The sequence below is a fragment of the Plectrocnemia conspersa genome, unplaced genomic scaffold, assembly GCF_051122295.1.
Source record: "Plectrocnemia conspersa isolate PC_06_02 unplaced genomic scaffold, ASM5112229v1 ptg000004l, whole genome shotgun sequence".
Lineage (NCBI taxonomy): Eukaryota > Metazoa > Arthropoda > Insecta > Trichoptera > Polycentropodidae > Plectrocnemia > Plectrocnemia conspersa.
The window spans coordinates 2332347-2349849 of NW_028277168.1; the positions used below are offsets into that span (position 1 = coordinate 2332347).

The window sequence follows — 17503 nt, forward strand, 5'->3', positions numbered from 1 at the left end:
TATTTTTATATCACGCATCCATTTTTGTAATTATTTTATTTAGATCGTTTCAAAGTTTTGCTCAATGATATATAAATGTAATAATAATTATTTTTCGTTAATATGATTTGATATACATATATTTATATATACATTAATATATAGCATTAAAAAACGGTTATTTTCCAGTATTTTCGGACGTCAATTACTGTACGCTCATTTGTGAATATATATTATATACATTATTCAATGTTTAATTGTAACTTAGATATTTTTATACGCAGCTTTCATAGTGATGGTTGATTTAAATAAAAATATGGAATACATTTCGGTATTTGTGTCAAAATTATATTAATTTTGATAATGTAGGTAAATTCGTTTTTAGACGACGAAATTCTCAGGGTTCTTTTTTAGGTTATCGCGTCTTTTGAATGATTTTTTTTATATATATACATATATAATACTGTAATATCTAATCTAAAAGTTTAAAATAAAATGTGACATTCATTAGACGGATAAAATGTGACATTGACGTATTGTGGTATCACACAATATTTTCCTTTAATTGTCGATAAAATCCATGCGCAGAGTAAATTAGTTGATTGAGACGGATGGAGAATTTGAGAGCCTTTTCATTATTATTATTATTTTATAAACTTGTGCTTCACAAAAAGTAATATCTATATTCAAAAAATGTCAATGAAACTAGGCAGTGGGATATTTTCATTGTTTTCATAAATTATAAAATTCGGGAACTGATTATTTTTAGTATCAAGTAAATCTCCAAGCCGTCTCTTAGTCAAATTGATAAATTTATACCAAAGACGCGTTTTTTTGGGTAACATTCTACTAATAAACACCAATATTTTCTAAATTAAAAAGGCTCAAGACTGGATTGAATATCCTTTTTTAAAAAATCCATTAATTTTAACTTTTCTTCAAAAATATTAATGTTATTAGGCGAAACGTGGCTATATATAAATGGTTGTGCTTTGTTTCGTAGATATTATGTACTTTTATCTAAATAAAAACATAACCGGTATGTAGCTTTTTATACTGCGATTCATTTTTCCTCTCATATGTAATTGTAACATAACGTAGTATATTATAATCGTACGTTTGTAAGAGCAGTGTACAAAATTCTAAAGAATCATCTAAAACTCTCCTACTGGTCCAAATTGTTTTCGCAATGACTGCGCGCGTCCCTGTTTGACGAATCGTTATCGCGTCATTGTTCAATCCTCCCGACTGATTATGATCCTCCTAACTGTTTCAATGAATTTTTTTAGTCATTTATACTATATAAACTAATTTTACTCGTGCTAATGGGGATTTGATAATTTTTTTATCAATGTTTAATGTAAATGTACAGTTCTACTTTTAAAATTTATATATGTATTTTAATGTGAAATAAGTGTACGATCCATACTTGCATGTATTCATGATCAAAGAATAAAAAGTAATGATAAATGTTACCATTTTTTATGTTAATAGTGAATTTCCTATTATGTACACTCAATGTACATGCCATATTATTATTTATTTAAATTAAATTAAGACCATCGTAACTTAACGGGTTACCCCAATGCATCACAATGGTCGAAAACAATAAAATTATACACAAAAAATCAAAATTAAACGATACGAACTGGAACTGGAATGTGTAATGCCAGTGTATTAAGGAGCCGGATGGCCACAGCCATAGGCGAGTTGGTGAGTGCAGACGTGCTAGCCCCAATGGCCATCAAAAGAGGACGCAATCGTGATTCTCGAAGATGTTCTGGAACCCAAAATTGGAATTCCTTGAGAATAGCTGGATTGTCGACAGCACCCTTCAGTAGTTAAAAGAAATGCTTAGCGACATACAACTTTCTGTGAGAACTCAGCGAATTGTATCCCAACCGCTTCTAAAAAAAAGGGGCTGGGATATAAGAACGGATAATAACCAACTGTCTTAAAAACCTTTTGTTCAATTTTTTTCACTAAAAGGGAATATTTGGTTATTCGGGGATCTCAAATTATAGATCCCAATTCAAGAATGCTACGAATTAAGGTGTCATAAAGGACGCGAATAACTGACGGATCGTCAAAGTGAAAGGCGTTCCTCATAACAAAGCCGAGCACCTTGGAAGACTAATCACAAACGTCGTGTATGTGTAGAGAGACCTCCACTTGCTCTCAAAAGTGATTCCGAAATATTTAGTGGAAATTTCTTTAGTCGAGATGTTCTCACCGAGATCGTAGGAATAAACTGATTTATTTATTTATTAAAATTATAACCATCGTGACCTGACAGGCAAACCCAATGTGTCACGATAGTCAAAAGTACAAATACATCATAATACATACAAATATAAACAAGACAAAACAACAGACAGTGTGCATTGTCCCATACGAACTGAACCAAAACTCCATATGTGCAAGAGAAAATGTCAATATTTCTATGGACAGAATTGAGCAGATGAATAGCCTTGGCCAGAGAAGAGTTGGCAAGTGCTCCAGTTCTAGACTTTACAGGCAAGAATAGTGGACGCGATCGAGAACTATAACCACCTTCAGGAGCCCACATTTGAAGCTGCTCGAGAACTCAAGGATTGTCTACGATGCCCTTGAGCAATTTCCAGAAGTGTTTAATTACATAAACACTTCTGCGAGTCGACAAAGAAACGTATCCCAGGGCTCCCAAAATAAAAGCACTGGGAAACAAGAACGGATAATACCCGTATTCCTTCAAGTATAAATATCGAAGAAATTTACGTTGTACTTTTTCCAGCTTCAATTCATTACATTGATTCATTACGCCTGGGATCCAAATGATGGAGCTAGTTTCTAGTATGCTGCGGACTAGAGTATCATAAAGAGTGCGCAACACTAAAGTATTCCTGAAGTAACGCGCATTTCTCAAGATGGCAAACGGGATCGAGAAAATTACATAGTATGGCACTTTCCGACATTAAAAGGCAGACGGTTAATGAAGTCCATATCCATAGAGTCTAAATCACTCAGTAAAGAGGAGTTCGCAACAGATCGAATGTATTTATACAATTTTAAATCATCAGCGTACAGAAGAAAACTTGAATTTGTAACTGCTGTATTTGTCATTAATAAATAACATAAAGAGCAGAGGGCCCAGGTTGGACCCTTGAGGAACCCACGAAGGGATGAAATATTCTTTCGACAATCGGCCGTCATAGGTTACAAATTGTATACGATCAAGAATAACCGAGTTAAATCATCCGAGCAACTGAGGTTCGACAATTTTTTAATAATAACCCATGACAAACCTTGTTGAAGGCCTTCTCAAAATCTGTATATACGACGTCTACTTGAATTCCCACATCAAGATATTTTGCAACTGTTTTGGTGAAAGACAGAAGGTTAGTTAATATTATATTAATATTTTAGGTATTCCTCCGTAATAGACTTATATAATTAAAATATATATGTAATTATCGGACAAGACAAAATTATTATTCTGTCAAAAAATCAGGTATCAATTCAACAATACATTGTACATATCATTTATTATCGGATGATCACCCAAAATGGCGACCATGTAAATTATGTTTTCATTAAGTGAGCTAAACGATAGCACGATTGGTTCTAAATTAGCTTCTTTCCTATTCGTTTTAACTTCAATAATGACCAATATAAAAACTTTATACCTGATATCACGATTTACTCAGCTGACATCACAGAACCAGAAAAACTCGTTCGACACCGCCACCTGATACCTGCATCTTGATTAAATTCATAATTATAATTTGCTTGACTCCAGGTGAAGTCAAGTGACAGGTATTTTTATTAATGAAATTAATATGTTTTAAATCATTTTTTTATTCGTTCTCTTTAGATTTATAAGTTACATAAATAGTACATATAAAAAATACATATATTCCTCAGTCACACGTTAAATTATTTGTTATTCATCACAATTGAAAAATACGTATAGCTTTGACTACTTAATTAATGTAAAATGCCCATAAACAAATAATAACATGTAACGCTCCTTAGGTACACGTAATAATAAATCATTGTATTACGTTATATTGTATAATGTAATAATAAAACAATAGTTTCAAAAGACAATAATAATATTTTAAGGCACACAATCGGAATCTTCAATAATACTTAATAACTTTCAAAACGTTCTTTCAGGTACTTGGGTATCAAGAGTCTGAAGACGTGATCTGACCGACCCTTTCGTTTGTTTGCTTCGCTACTATGACCGATGGTTTTCTGCTTTGTAGTGGAGGCCAATTGGAACTGTTTGCAAGTTCGTTTTCGATGCTCTGATAAGAGCTGCTCTTGGGGAATTTTCTCGTCACTCTAGAAATGCAACCCCTTTCTTGAATCAGATACTGAACTATGACTTTTTCGAAAATCAAACCTATGAAGAAATTGAGGAAGCCTAACACGACGAGTATTATTCTGTACGGATAATCGGGAGGCATTTTCAACTCCAGTAAAGATATCAACCAATTGGCCGGATAAATAGTGATGTACACGGATAAAGTAGTAATCAATAAGAGCAGTAACATAAAAATCCAATTGGTCCATATGCCTTTTCTGTATGGCTTACCTTGCGAAAACGCTATCACTAAAGTTATATACTGAAACATTGAGACACAAAATATGCCGTAGTTTTCAAAACTCAAATAAGCGATATCGCCTTGGAATTCATTCGGAACGAACCAATCAAACATTCTTAATAAGTAATATGCAGAAACTTGGAAGACTACAACCAATAAAAGATGTACTGTTAACGAGAATAATGATACGAATCCCAATAGGGAAGTCTCGGGTGGTTTTTTATGCAATTTTCCAGGATAGGCGCTCGTTTTACCGAATACAAAAGCAAACGTGACTATGAGTAGCAAATCGATGTACATGAATTGAAAGTCAGTTAAGTTTGAGTCAAAGTAGTAGAGCATGGCGACGCTGATGAATTCGGTGATGGAGTACGAGACCATGAACTTGAACATGCCGAACGATGTGACTAAAGCGGCTCTTCCTTCTCTGACGACTAAGGGAACGCATCCAATGTGATCTTCTTGAGACGTGAACGGCGAAGCGACGCTGCTCTCTTCACCCGATACTGATATTCCTACGTGAGCTGTTTTCAAGGCTCCGCAATCGTTAGCGCCATCTCCGCACATTGCTTTAAAAAAAATCATTTGTAAATTATTTAATATTAAATACATTTTTGATATAAAATTGGTTGTAAAGCTGAAGAAACTGATCTTTTAGTGTGAGTTATATTAATTTTCTCGTAGAAGGAAGTGTACAATAAATCGATAAACTTGCTTTTAAGGTATCATTATAAATATGTATATAGGGGGGGGGGGGGGGCAGTTGAGGGGCATTAGCCCGCCTTCCTTGAATTTGGACAGAAAAATGCATATCATTTAATGAAATCAAAATATTACAGACTGGCGAATTTTTGCCCCTCCCTTCCATGGAAAAAGCTTAAATGACATCCCTGATTCTAAACCAGAAATTCTCAGATTATCCCTCAAATAAAATCTAAAAAAAACGGTCGAATCTGTCCCGAAAATAATTCTTTAAATATGTCATTTCAGTGAAATCATATCGGAATACATTTTCACCGGTGAATATATATTTTTACCAGTGAAAATATAATTTATATGGCAGGTGCAGGGTTATTTACATGCGTTGTATAAATGTTACAGTGAATGTGTATTTTTCGCTGAAGTTATATTTTCACTTGTGAAGTCCAAATACATTTTCACCAGTAGATATATATTTATATTAGCGAAAATGTAATTTAACGGATTTGCGCTAATGAAATTATGTGTTGTTTTAAAATTTCTATGAAACTCAATTTGACAGTTGCGAAACAACCATATGGTGTTCAAACCCAAACCTAACTAAAATTATAATAGTTTCAAAACTTTCATTAGGTCAAGTTCAAAATACAAACTAAACCAACTCATCTCTCATGGGATGTTTGATATTACACTTTTTAAAAATATCCTTACCAATATTACTATGGACTTCTGATATGAGAGTATTGGTCAAAGTATATTCAAACCGAATTTTGCCCAATAGAAGAGTGCAAAATACAATTATCCCTTCTCAGAAGTCAAAAACAATAAAATCGTGCCGTCGCAGTGGGAACGCTGGGTAACGAGCGTTCTCACTGTGATGGCGACGGCACGATTTTATTGCTTTTGACGTGAATTTTTGACTTCTGAGAAGTGAAAATTGTTTTTTGCGTTCTTCTATTAGTCAAAATTCGGTTTAAATATGCTTCATTCGATTCTCACTTATTCTAAATCGTAAAACTGTTAAAAAGGGTTTTAAGAGACAGAAAAATGTCATCTAATGAAATCTATGAATCTTAACCTTTTGAGTAGTGAGTTAATTTATATTTTTTAATTATTTAAGTATACATCTGGAAGCGAATTAATTTTACGTTTTTTATATTGCAGTTATAGATAATTGTAGAAAAGAAGTGATTCTCAACGTTTCATTGTTTTGATTTAATTTTTTAACACTTTAATTATTAAATTTCGTTAATTTATTTTACGTATTTTTTATTTATTATTCGGCTTTTGTGATTTTTTTTTTATTATATACTAATTCAGAGGCTCTTAATATTTTTTTATAAGATTAATATAAAATATTTGTTGTTATATCAATTTATTTCGTAACTCTTTAATTTACTGGTATAATTTTCTACAGAAATTATTTAAAAAAATATTATACAAATATTTTTTTTATTTATTATTTCTTCAGTTATTTATGTAAATATATAACTATCTGGGGTACCTCAAATCATGTACGGCGATATTACTCAAAGGGTTAATGAAATGGAAACATTTAAAAAACGACCACTGTCCAGCCAACTTTCCCCCCCCCCCCCTCTTGAAAAAGCTGAAATGACGTTCCTGATGATTTTTTTTATATATATAATTAAATGTATATCATTGTTTGCCGTAAAAAATAAATTCAAAATAATGTCATTTGTAAAACTCGCTAAGAGCCGTCGACGCAAATATGCGTCATTCAATATCGGGAAAGATGATGATAGAGAATTTTATTCATATTCTGATGTCATATAACTAGCTTTATTTTGAACTGCAAACAATCATACTTTTTAAAGTGTTTAAACGAATTTTATTAAAAATCAAGAAACAGAAATGTCAAAGCTTGAAAACATTGCCTAAAATATAATTTGTTTTGCGTCTTGTATACAAAAATCTGAACGGGGTTTTGTACTAAAATTTTAAATCATCATTATTTTTAGATTAAAAAATACTGACCAACATAATATCCTAAAGCCTGCAACTCTTGTACCAACTGCTGCTTTTGATCGGAGCTCATCCTTGCGAATATAGCACCACGAGTGATCAACTTCGGAATCAACTCCGGATAGAATTCCCTCAAAATCTTCCAAGTGGCTCCTATCATTCCAATCTTGTACTTTTTGTTCGCAATACCATTTTCGATCGAGTCTAGTGACAAAGACGAGGCTGATTCACAGTTTTCACACAGAGCCGTATCAGACGCTGCATTCGTAATGCTATCTGACGAAGCTGCTTTAGTCGAGATTTTTCTAGCCATAGGCATTTTTAACAGGTTCGATTGTTTCAACTGAAAATAAGCATGATATTAATACAAGATTTAACAATAAAAATATGATAATTACACATACCCCTTCCAAATTGATCATCGAAGAAGTATAATACAGTTCCGGAGGAGCTCCCTTTTCTGTCGAAGGCACCGCTTCACATAGAATAAGCTTTTCCTCTCGCTTCAATAGTCCACATTCAGCTGCAACCGATACGGCTGTATCTAAATTATCACCTGAAACATAGTGTATAGATTATAGCTGATACTATTTATTCAGATCAAGCTTTGATTTTATATCACAGCTTACCAGTAATCATCACAATTTTAACATTAGCTTCGTGCAGCTCCGCTATAACCGGAGCCGACTGCGCCTTCAATCTATTTTCTAATACGACTAATCCTAAGAAGATAAGATCTGTTTCGACTTGATCCCTCGTTAACCGTTGAATACGGAGAAAACTTTCATCTTGCAGCTGTCGACATCCCATCGCCAAGACTCTGTATCCCTGCTGAGTGTAATGACGCAGAATAGATTTAATATCTGATGGAACTACAATGAAGATTAATTAATTGAATTCTTACAAGTAAGTGAAGTAGATTGAAAGTAAAACACATACCTGATTCTGGCCTGGAAAGAGCAGCAATCATTTCAGGTGATCCTTTACAGAACGTCATATATTTGGTAGAATCGAGAGATTTGCAAATTACGCTACACCTTTGCAACGATGAATTAAATTGGAACTGTTGCACAATACCCCATTCGTGTTCAGACTAAAAATTATATATGTATGCTCAAAATTTTGCGCTTATCGTGATTGAGTTTTATTAAATCAAATAAAACTTACTGTTGTTTGTCCGTTTGCAGTCGGCGGTCGAACTACTGTGGGCACTAATAAGTCAAACTTGGAATTGTCGGGAACTTTTGGTTCTTCCAAGATCCAACCAGTAGATTCGAACATCTGCAATTATGAAACATAAATAGCATTCGATGCGCAAACAAATTGATATTCTTGGTCAATAAAATGAAACGTTTCAATACGTAAAAGATTAAGGTAATACTTCTATACTTTTTTCATCATAATTTTTTTAATGGCATAATGTAAAAAAAGTAATAACCGTTATTTTGAAACAAAATGGCGGATCAGGATGGATAATAAATTTAGCCAAGATATTTATAAGGTATATTTTTTAAATTTTATTTTAATTTCTATTATATAATAGATTATTTTTGACATAGTATATACTTTTTACTCTAGGATTCTTTTAATAAATTTTGCATTTTTGTAATAACCGCAATTTTAAAACACGACGGCAGGTTAGGAAGTTAATAAATTCAGCTTAAGTAATACAATTTAATTTATACGGTAAAAATATATTTTCACTGGGTTTGGCAGATTTATATTTAATATTTAATGACTGTTATAATATATCCAAAAGTTCATGATATGATGTACAATATTTTCGAATAAAATAAATTTATACAGTGAAAACATATTTTCACTGGAATTTCAGTGAAAGCAAATCATTAGATGTATATTTCTACTAGTGAAATTATATGCTGGTCTATCTGTGATGTAAACAGTGCTTTTAAACTGAGAGTTGTGAAACGCCACTTATTAAATTGTGTATATCACTAGCGAATTTAATTTCAAAAAAACAATTATAGTGCGACACATCACATGTTAAGGCCAAAATGTCAAATCGAAACCTAACCTAAAAAAAATAACGAAGCCATGTTGACCTAACGAAAGTTCTAAAATAAGGTGAACACATTTTGAAAATATTAAAGGAGGACTCGAAAAATAAAAAGCCCGTCTCAGATTTTTTTATGGATAAATTGCTGCAGGAGCTAAAAAATAAGGTTATTCCGAAAATGTTGTTCCAAGACATTTAGAAATTTTTTTGAGTAGAAGAAATTGCTACCGGTGCTCTTTTTGGAAATTTATTTTCAAGGATAAAAGGAGTACAAAATTTTTGAGGACATATGATCACTTTATCTAAAACTAAGTATATTTTTTATCAGGGTTTAGTTAATTTTTTAGATTAGGTTTTCGTTTGAACAGCAAATGGCCGTTTTGCAACTGTCAAATTAAGTTTCAACAAAAATAGGACGACACATCATCTGTTAAGGCCAAAATGATTCGAATTTACGTGTAATAATACAGTTTCACTGATATTGACTTGTGAAATTGTAAATCAATTTGATACGTTTTCACTGAGCTAGTTAGTGAAATTATATTTTTACTAGTGAAAACATAATTTCACTGAAAAATACACATTCACCGTAAAATGAAATGTGCATTCTAAGTAAAAAAAGCCGGAAATACAATTGTACGAGATTTTGTCATACTCAGTGACAAGAAGTTGTATAATAAAAATTAATAATAAGAAAGCAGGTAAGATACTAATATTACTATTGAATCTATGTCAGTATTTTAGTATTGAAAATAGTCAAAAAAATACAAAAATAGCCTATCGCAATTAATCATAATAATTTTATTTTATTTTATTTTCATATTTTAGTAAAAATGATTTTCCACTTATATTAAAGTTAGAATCTTGATGCATAGTTTCAATTGTAATACAGTATAAATAAATACCTTGATATCCAAAGGATCTCCGGACAGTTCATTATCGAGAATGGTCAATCCGTGGCACACATTCATCCCGATTTTCAACAAATCACAATTTTTCATAACGCTCGGGTCTCTCACTGGTGTGCCAAATGCAATTCTATTAATCAGTTCTAATTGATTATCAAAAAAGTCAGTAGTGATCGTTTCTTCTTCTTCTTCGTTTCCATTTACTAAATTATTTCTAATATCAAGATTTGATCCGTGCTCGTATTGCAATGCGTTTTTCATCACTGAAGAAGCAGACGATATTCTACTCCTAGGATTTTGGCAATCTTCAGCGTCAAATTTTTCCTTATTCTTTGCTAGCCTAACCGGTATTACACCCCACATGTCCAATCCGTCTTCCGTCAAAGTGCCAGTCTAAAAAAACAAACATAAATATCATCTATATAACATCTCATATTTTATATATTATATATAAAAAAAATACCTTATCAAAACAAATACAGGATATACTACCGCACACATTTATCACACGAGGATTGATACAGAATATCTTATGTGCTTTTAATCGAGATATTGCATATAGACGCCCCACCGTCATTGCCGCCGGTAACGCCGGTGGAACAACGATAGTGATTATATCCAAAGATTTTATGATAATGTCACCAACAGTGATACCTCTTCCACTCTAAACAATAAAACAAAATATTATAATAAAGTAGAATAATATTTTTAACGTTGCACTTATTTATTGTTAAATTTTGAGAGCTAATATTTTTAATTAGCTAGATAAAAATAAAAAATAAATTCTATGTGTTATGCAGGGTCCTAAAGAATAACTAAGCATAATTGTAATTGTGTAGGATTCAATATTGCAAAAAAAATGTAGAGTATGTATAAAGAAATCAACAACAACGAACAATAAGATTTTTGATAAAAAGATAAAATAAAATAATCGTTTTGAGATATCAGAAATTTTGTGTTAAGCATTATAGAAAATATTGTATTTATTAATTGATAACTTTTAAGCACTACATAAAAAATATGTCAAATTTGCTTGATGAAAATTAGAGGGTCCTATGTTTTCAGCAGGGACCTAAAGAATAACTGAGCTTAATTATATTTAGTTTGATCAAAAAGTGAAGGATTTAAGATTGAAAAAATACATTTAGACTATGTTTATAGAAATTAATAACAACATAAAATAAAATTTTTGACTCAAAGATAATTTTGTTTATGATTTTTTTGCCAAAACTCATTATAAAAAATATTGTTTATTTATTGTAAATTATTGATAACTTTCAAGCGCCAAATAAAAAATATTTTATATTTGCTAGATACAAATTAGAGGTGTTTTTTGTTTGAAGCAGGGTCCTAGAGAGTAGCTGAGCATAATTGTATTTAATTTGGTCATTAGGTGTAGGATTTAATGTTTATTGAAGTTAATAACAACCTACAATAAGATTTTAGACCCAAATATGAGATAAAAATATAGTTTTAAGATATCAGTAATTTTGTCTATAACTTTTTTGCCAAGATTTATTGTAGAAAATATTGTATTTATTAATTGATAATTTTTAAGCACTATATAAAATATATTTTGAATTCGCTTGATAAAATTTTTTTTTTTTTGTTTGAAGCAAGGTCCCAAAGATTAACTGAGCATAATTGTATTTAGTTTGGTCAAAAGGTGTAGGCTTGTATATTGAATAAATATGGAATTATAACTAAGGCAGCAATTATTGTAGTAAATACCTTAAGAATGATTGTATAGAGCAGTCCAAAGAATGATAAAACCGAGAGTATAATAATGAACTTGTATGAATCCTTGTCAAATTTAAAATCAGCTGGTAAAGGATACATGATCGATCTGACCAATTCGCCTTTGGTAGTCAAAAAACCGGTACGGATAACAACAGCGCTGTAAATATAATTAAATCCATAGTCAACAATAGTATCTGTATTGAGGATGTGGGATGTTTACAAAGTTCTATAAATTTGCCTGTTATTTTCTCATTTATTCTTATTTCATCTTCAACTTATCTCTAGAATGATCACACGTCTATTATCCATCGCTTTTCTTAACACAGCAGCAATATTTTCTTTGTTTAATGCAGTTTTTAATCGTCTTCAAAGCTTGTTCTACCGTTTTTGAATTGTTTGATCCAGGGTGGTAAATATCTTCCATGACAAATTTAATGGCCGATATTCCTAATCAATAGTAAGTAAATATATCAAGCAGTCTGCATGTCCTAATTAAATAGCAAAACAAAATTCCTAGAACTGTGTAAATATCCCATGTGTGTTTTTATATTTACCGAACACATTCATCTTTATAATATCTGGTCTGGATGACTTTGGTCCCTGAATATAACGTATGATTGGAATCTTCTTTTAGGCTGTAATGCCTGTTTTGTGATGGAAGCGCTATCTTTGTAACCGGAACTGATTCACCTGTGTAAAGATATTAATAGTAACTATCTATAACTTGATTTAAGAGATAAATAATGCTTTAATTGTAAGCTAGTTTTATATTCATACCTGTGAGCATACTCTCGTTAACAATGCAAGATCCGTCTAAAAGCACTGCGTCTACGTGCATGGTGCATCCTTGAGGCGGTATCAATATAACATCGCCAGGAACTAAATCCGAGCTGCAAATCTCTTCGTAAACACCGCTGCTTCGATCTCGGCACACTTGAACTTGCCCCACGGAATGGACTGTACTTTTTAAATTGACTTGATTCTAAAACACACAGATGCTTAAGATCCAAAGCTTCGATGGTAATATATTATCTTTAAAACATACCTTTCGAGTCTGTATAACAGATGTAGTGATGCCGAAAACGCTCATAATCACAATAGCGATACAGTAATACATATAATTCTCAGCCAGCCAAACGCCTATGGTGAATAATTGAAACATGTAGAAGGGATTAAAAAATTCTAGAACTAGTAATGTTAATATGGTCTGGACTGGAACTTGTATTTCATTCTCTCCGTAAGCAATACGTCTGAAACATAAAATTAAGATCTGTTGATACAATTTTATATCTGACTATAGTAAAGTTATATCTATATATAACTGTTTCCGATAAGACTTTTGCATCAGTCGGCAACGCCAATTTTAAAGAGTAATATAAATATATTATGAGATTAATTAATTTAGTATTTCATAACTGATGTTTTGATGAATTCAATTATATCATGTATTTTGAATTCTTATCATGGCATGAATTTTTAGATTCAGATTTTACAAGAGATCACAACGAGAATATTTTTTTCCACTCTATTATTTAATAACATACATTTTAGCTTGTTCTTCAGCCGAATAACCAGGCATGGTGTGAAATTGTGAGCACAAGATGGAACTCTCCATGCCGATCAATCTGATGAATTCTTTCCTGGTTTCGTCCCATATGTACGTCAGCTTTTTGTTCCGAAACCATCGATAGCTCATCACAGCTGCAGAATAAAAAAATAATCAATATTCTATTCTCAATCTTATTATTAAAAATAATACTCAAAGCAAGTTTTAAAAATACATCTACCGCCCGTACTTCTTCATCAATCAAAAAAATGTTAGGTTTCATTCGTAAAAGCCTCACCTCTACAACTGCCGTCTTCGAGATAAATTGTGAGAGGATCGGAAGCAAGATTGCCGTTTGAAGAACTGGTGTTAGCTTGTTGAAATCTAAAATAAAGTAAATCTGTAAATAATAAAGATACAACCAGATTTTGATCTGCTCAATTACCTGTTCTTTACGTCGGTCACAAAAATTTCCTTTATTCGATACGTTTTCCATTTTCCTTGATATGTTTCCTGAAGGTAATAAAACATCATCATTAATAATACACATATATTATTATTGATATATAATTGATCATTAATATTTATACCAAAATCAATAGTTTTTGTGCTGTGGAGAGAGAGCAACGGACGTGCGTCAGTAAAAGCTTCCATCGTGGTTGCCAATGGAATAATAGATACAGTAAGCCGAATGTTAATCCCACAGTGGTCCATGCTATAATGGATCGTGTCCAGCTCAGTTTGTAACCACGGATTTTCTAAAAATATTAAAATGAATTACTTTTTATGTATTTTACGTCATACCAAAAATTAATACATAGTAAAGAATATGAATGATATGTTTTCGACTGTATTTTTGGGTTGCCAAATTACTTTTTATTCAATGTAATTTTTTTCCAATATTGCATATAAATTTTTGCTCAAAAAAATCTATTCACTATTGATTAGAATTACTTTTATGTCACCAAATTAACAAATTTATTAAATAGTATTTTTTTAAATTACCATATTTACGATTGCAAATTACCATATTTTTCTGGTTTATTAATTTTAAACATTTTTGCTAAAAATTTTAATTAAATAATAAAACTTTTTTAATTAATTTAAACGATTTTAACATTTATTTGTCAAAATAAACTTTTTTTTTTTGAAATTCCAAATTTATTCAATTTATTTAATAAAACAGATTCAAAAATTTTATTTTTGAAAAATCTGTTTATTAAATAATAAATTTAGATAAATCAAATCACAGCAAACTTATGCTTTTTTAAAAAAAAAACTCCAGATTTTATATTTTCACTGATTTTTTTTAACTGATTTGAGTCACTATTGGTTAGAATTACAATATTTATTTGAATTACCAACTTTATTCCATGTTTTTTTTTATATCTTTTTTTCCAAACTTAAATTATCAAATATTTGTTTTTTTAAATATTGTAATATTTCGTGTATTATTAAATATTACTATTTACAAAAAAGTTTTATAAATAATTTATCATTTTTTTTTTCTATAATTAACTGTCTGGTTGTAATTTTTTTATGTTATTCGGTGTTTTTTTATTTTCTAATCATTATTATACAAAATCTAATCATCATTTTTTATTAAGTACCATATTTTTCAGAGCTTCGTATATTTATTTAATAAGAACTTCTCAATTTATTTATTTTAATAATTTATTTAACTAATATAGCTAATAGTTTATACACTACACAAATATATACTAAAAAGACTTCAATACTATAATTTATTTCTTAATGCATAATAGTGTTTCCAGTGAGAAATCCAGTAAGAAAAAAGAAAAGGAATATTATTATACAATTTCACACTTTCACGCTCGGTACTTTTTCACCAAAGTAAACTCAAATAATAAGTCTATGTTGCTAATTCTCAAACGTTGCAAAGCCTCACAGTAAATAATTAAAAAAATAACACATATGCAAAATCCCCAAAAGAATTTGTAAATACATGCTCAAAACAATATTTTCTTGGAAGCAATTTTGTTTTTTTTTTATTTTTGCAAAATGTACAAAAGAATATATAATTAAATATTTGATACTGAAATCTCACCAAATGATATTCAAACTTTAAAAGAATGCACTGATCTTGGACATCTCGATTTGGAGACAACAACGGCTGTCGTTCATCATCCTCCATAATCACTTGAGCAATTAATCACGTTTACACATAATATACGACTGTACTAAATGAACTCACAAGCAAAACTAAACATCATAGCAAACACAAACACAATTGATAATATACGTAGTACCAACTGTGGGAATTGTTTATAAATAAACAATTGTCGTTACATTGTTGACACAAATATTTGACTAACAAAAACGTGAAAGCAGCCTACGTTATGATTGATTGGCTAAGAGTAAAAGTTTTTTTGAGATCCATATAAGTAGCTCAGTCGCCCCCCTCCATTCAAACATATCAGCACAAAGAATCCATTATCCATTCAATCTGATGATTCATGTGATTCATCGCAGAATGTAAACATTTTCATATACAAAGGACCAGTTCATTGCTGATAATGAGTACTGTTTGTGTTATAAATGAAGCACAAAAACTAGTGTAACTCAATCAATTGAGTGCTTAACAGATAAGAAAAATTTGGGTCATAAGTTATAATATTATTATAAATTCGTGCATAACATTCTTTAATGCTGTACAGAAATGATTTGAATCAGACATGGTTGCCAATATCGCAAAATTATGAACGGGTCTGTGAAATACAAGCATCTGACGCAAGATCTGAATATTCTGTTAGATGTGGTCAATATGTGAAAATAATAATATAATTTTCTGACAATAAAATAATTTTTATGATATTCTTTTAAGGCTTAATCTCTATCTATATTATATTTTTAAATGATTATTTAAAAATATTTAAAAATAAACTTACTATATGATCATGTTCAGCATCTATATATTGCACGCCATCCGAATTTTTCTTTGTGGTCCACTGTACGCCGTTCAACGATTTTTGAATATCCATTTTATCAACTGACACACCACTGAAAAATTAAAAAGATATATATAAATATATTAAATAAAATTGAAGTTTTACACAATATATTTGTTTTTGGTTGTAATAAAAAAATAGAGAATAAATAATATTTTTTTTAGTATATGTGAATTTTAAATTAAGTTTCTGATTTATTTTGAGCATGCCTGATAAAACTACTGTCATGGCCAAGAAGCTCGGAATAAACCAAGCGCGTGTCTGTCGCTCGTTCTTATAACGTTAGCGACTGTGCAAATCGGACGCAGGCTTACTCATTTTAAAACATGTTAGAATGATTTAAACAGTCGTTTAGATGTTTCGTTCGTCTCTCCAAGCCTCGTTAACACGGTATAACATTAATATTTGCAATTTCAGAACCACTCGTGATCGTTGTGATGAAATTAATTAGGGATTTTTCTAAAAGCTTTATAGGGGGCCTATTTATATATGTATTTATTTAGGATTATTATGGCTAAAACTTGACGGCATTCTGGCGTGAGGGACGCTCTTTAGTTGGCAAACTTTGGCGGGCTCGCAACAGCCGGTTGCGTTGACTCTCCGGTGCATTGACAGAATATTTCTTTGTTGAGAAACGCGGTCACGGGAACAATATATCACTGAAAGTCAAAAAGCACCATAAGCACTTTCGAACACGAAAATGTCTATAGAGCAAACGTCACTTTCTAAAGGCGTATACATATGTTGTTGTTCTAATAAGCGAGTGCAACGTTTGGCTAGATGATCGCTGCATAATTGTGATTCGTCAGCAAGCTTTGCAGCGCTGAATACTTGAGGCTGGTCTCCAATGAGGAGACGGCAGACAAGTCCCACCCATGTGCAACAACAAGGCATGATAGAGAGATGCGCAGATTCGGCCTAAGACTACTGAACACGATCATCGCAGCATAGAGGGACTGACCTACAGATACTGTCGCTGCCACCTATCGGTCAAAATATCAAAGTATTGGATTGGCCAGGAAACTCGCCTGATATGAACCCCGTTGAGAATGTTTGGAAGCTTTTGA

General features: G+C 31.3%; 1 protein-coding gene across 8 annotated transcripts in view; it reads right to left on the bottom strand.

Annotated features, from left to right (window-relative positions):
* Positions 1–3800: 3800 nt before the first annotated feature.
* Positions 3801–17503, bottom strand: part of LOC148235614 (polyamine-transporting ATPase 13A3-like) — a 34198-nt gene continuing 20495 nt past the window's right edge. For 2 of the 8 annotated variants that reach the window (XM_088184021.1, XM_088184022.1), the window contains 17 exons: positions 16377–16488; positions 14058–14225; positions 13913–13980; positions 13766–13851; positions 13466–13622; positions 12967–13171; positions 12699–12903; positions 12476–12611; positions 11913–12078; positions 10645–10845; positions 10179–10574; positions 8424–8537; positions 8196–8349; positions 7886–8128; positions 7661–7812; positions 7269–7599; positions 3801–5140 (listed from right to left, as the gene is read on the bottom strand). In XM_088184021.1, the coding sequence (XP_088040147.1) occupies positions 4149–5140; positions 7269–7599; positions 7661–7812; positions 7886–8128; positions 8196–8349; positions 8424–8537; positions 10179–10574; positions 10645–10845; positions 11913–12078; positions 12476–12611; positions 12699–12903; positions 12967–13171; positions 13466–13622; positions 13766–13851; positions 13913–13980; positions 14058–14225; positions 16377–16469 (3867 nt within the window). In that variant the 5' untranslated portion in view covers positions 16470–16488 and the 3' untranslated portion in view covers positions 3801–4148. Of the gene's footprint in view, positions 5141–7268; positions 7600–7660; positions 7813–7885; positions 8129–8195; positions 8350–8423; positions 8538–10178; positions 10575–10644; positions 10846–11912; positions 12079–12159; positions 12305–12475; positions 12612–12698; positions 12904–12966; positions 13172–13465; positions 13623–13702; positions 13852–13912; positions 13981–14057; positions 14226–15535; positions 15848–16376; positions 16489–17503 lie in introns of those variants that run through there. The other 6 variants (XM_088184024.1, XM_088184025.1, XM_088184023.1 and 3 more) reach the window with 6 other exon arrangements.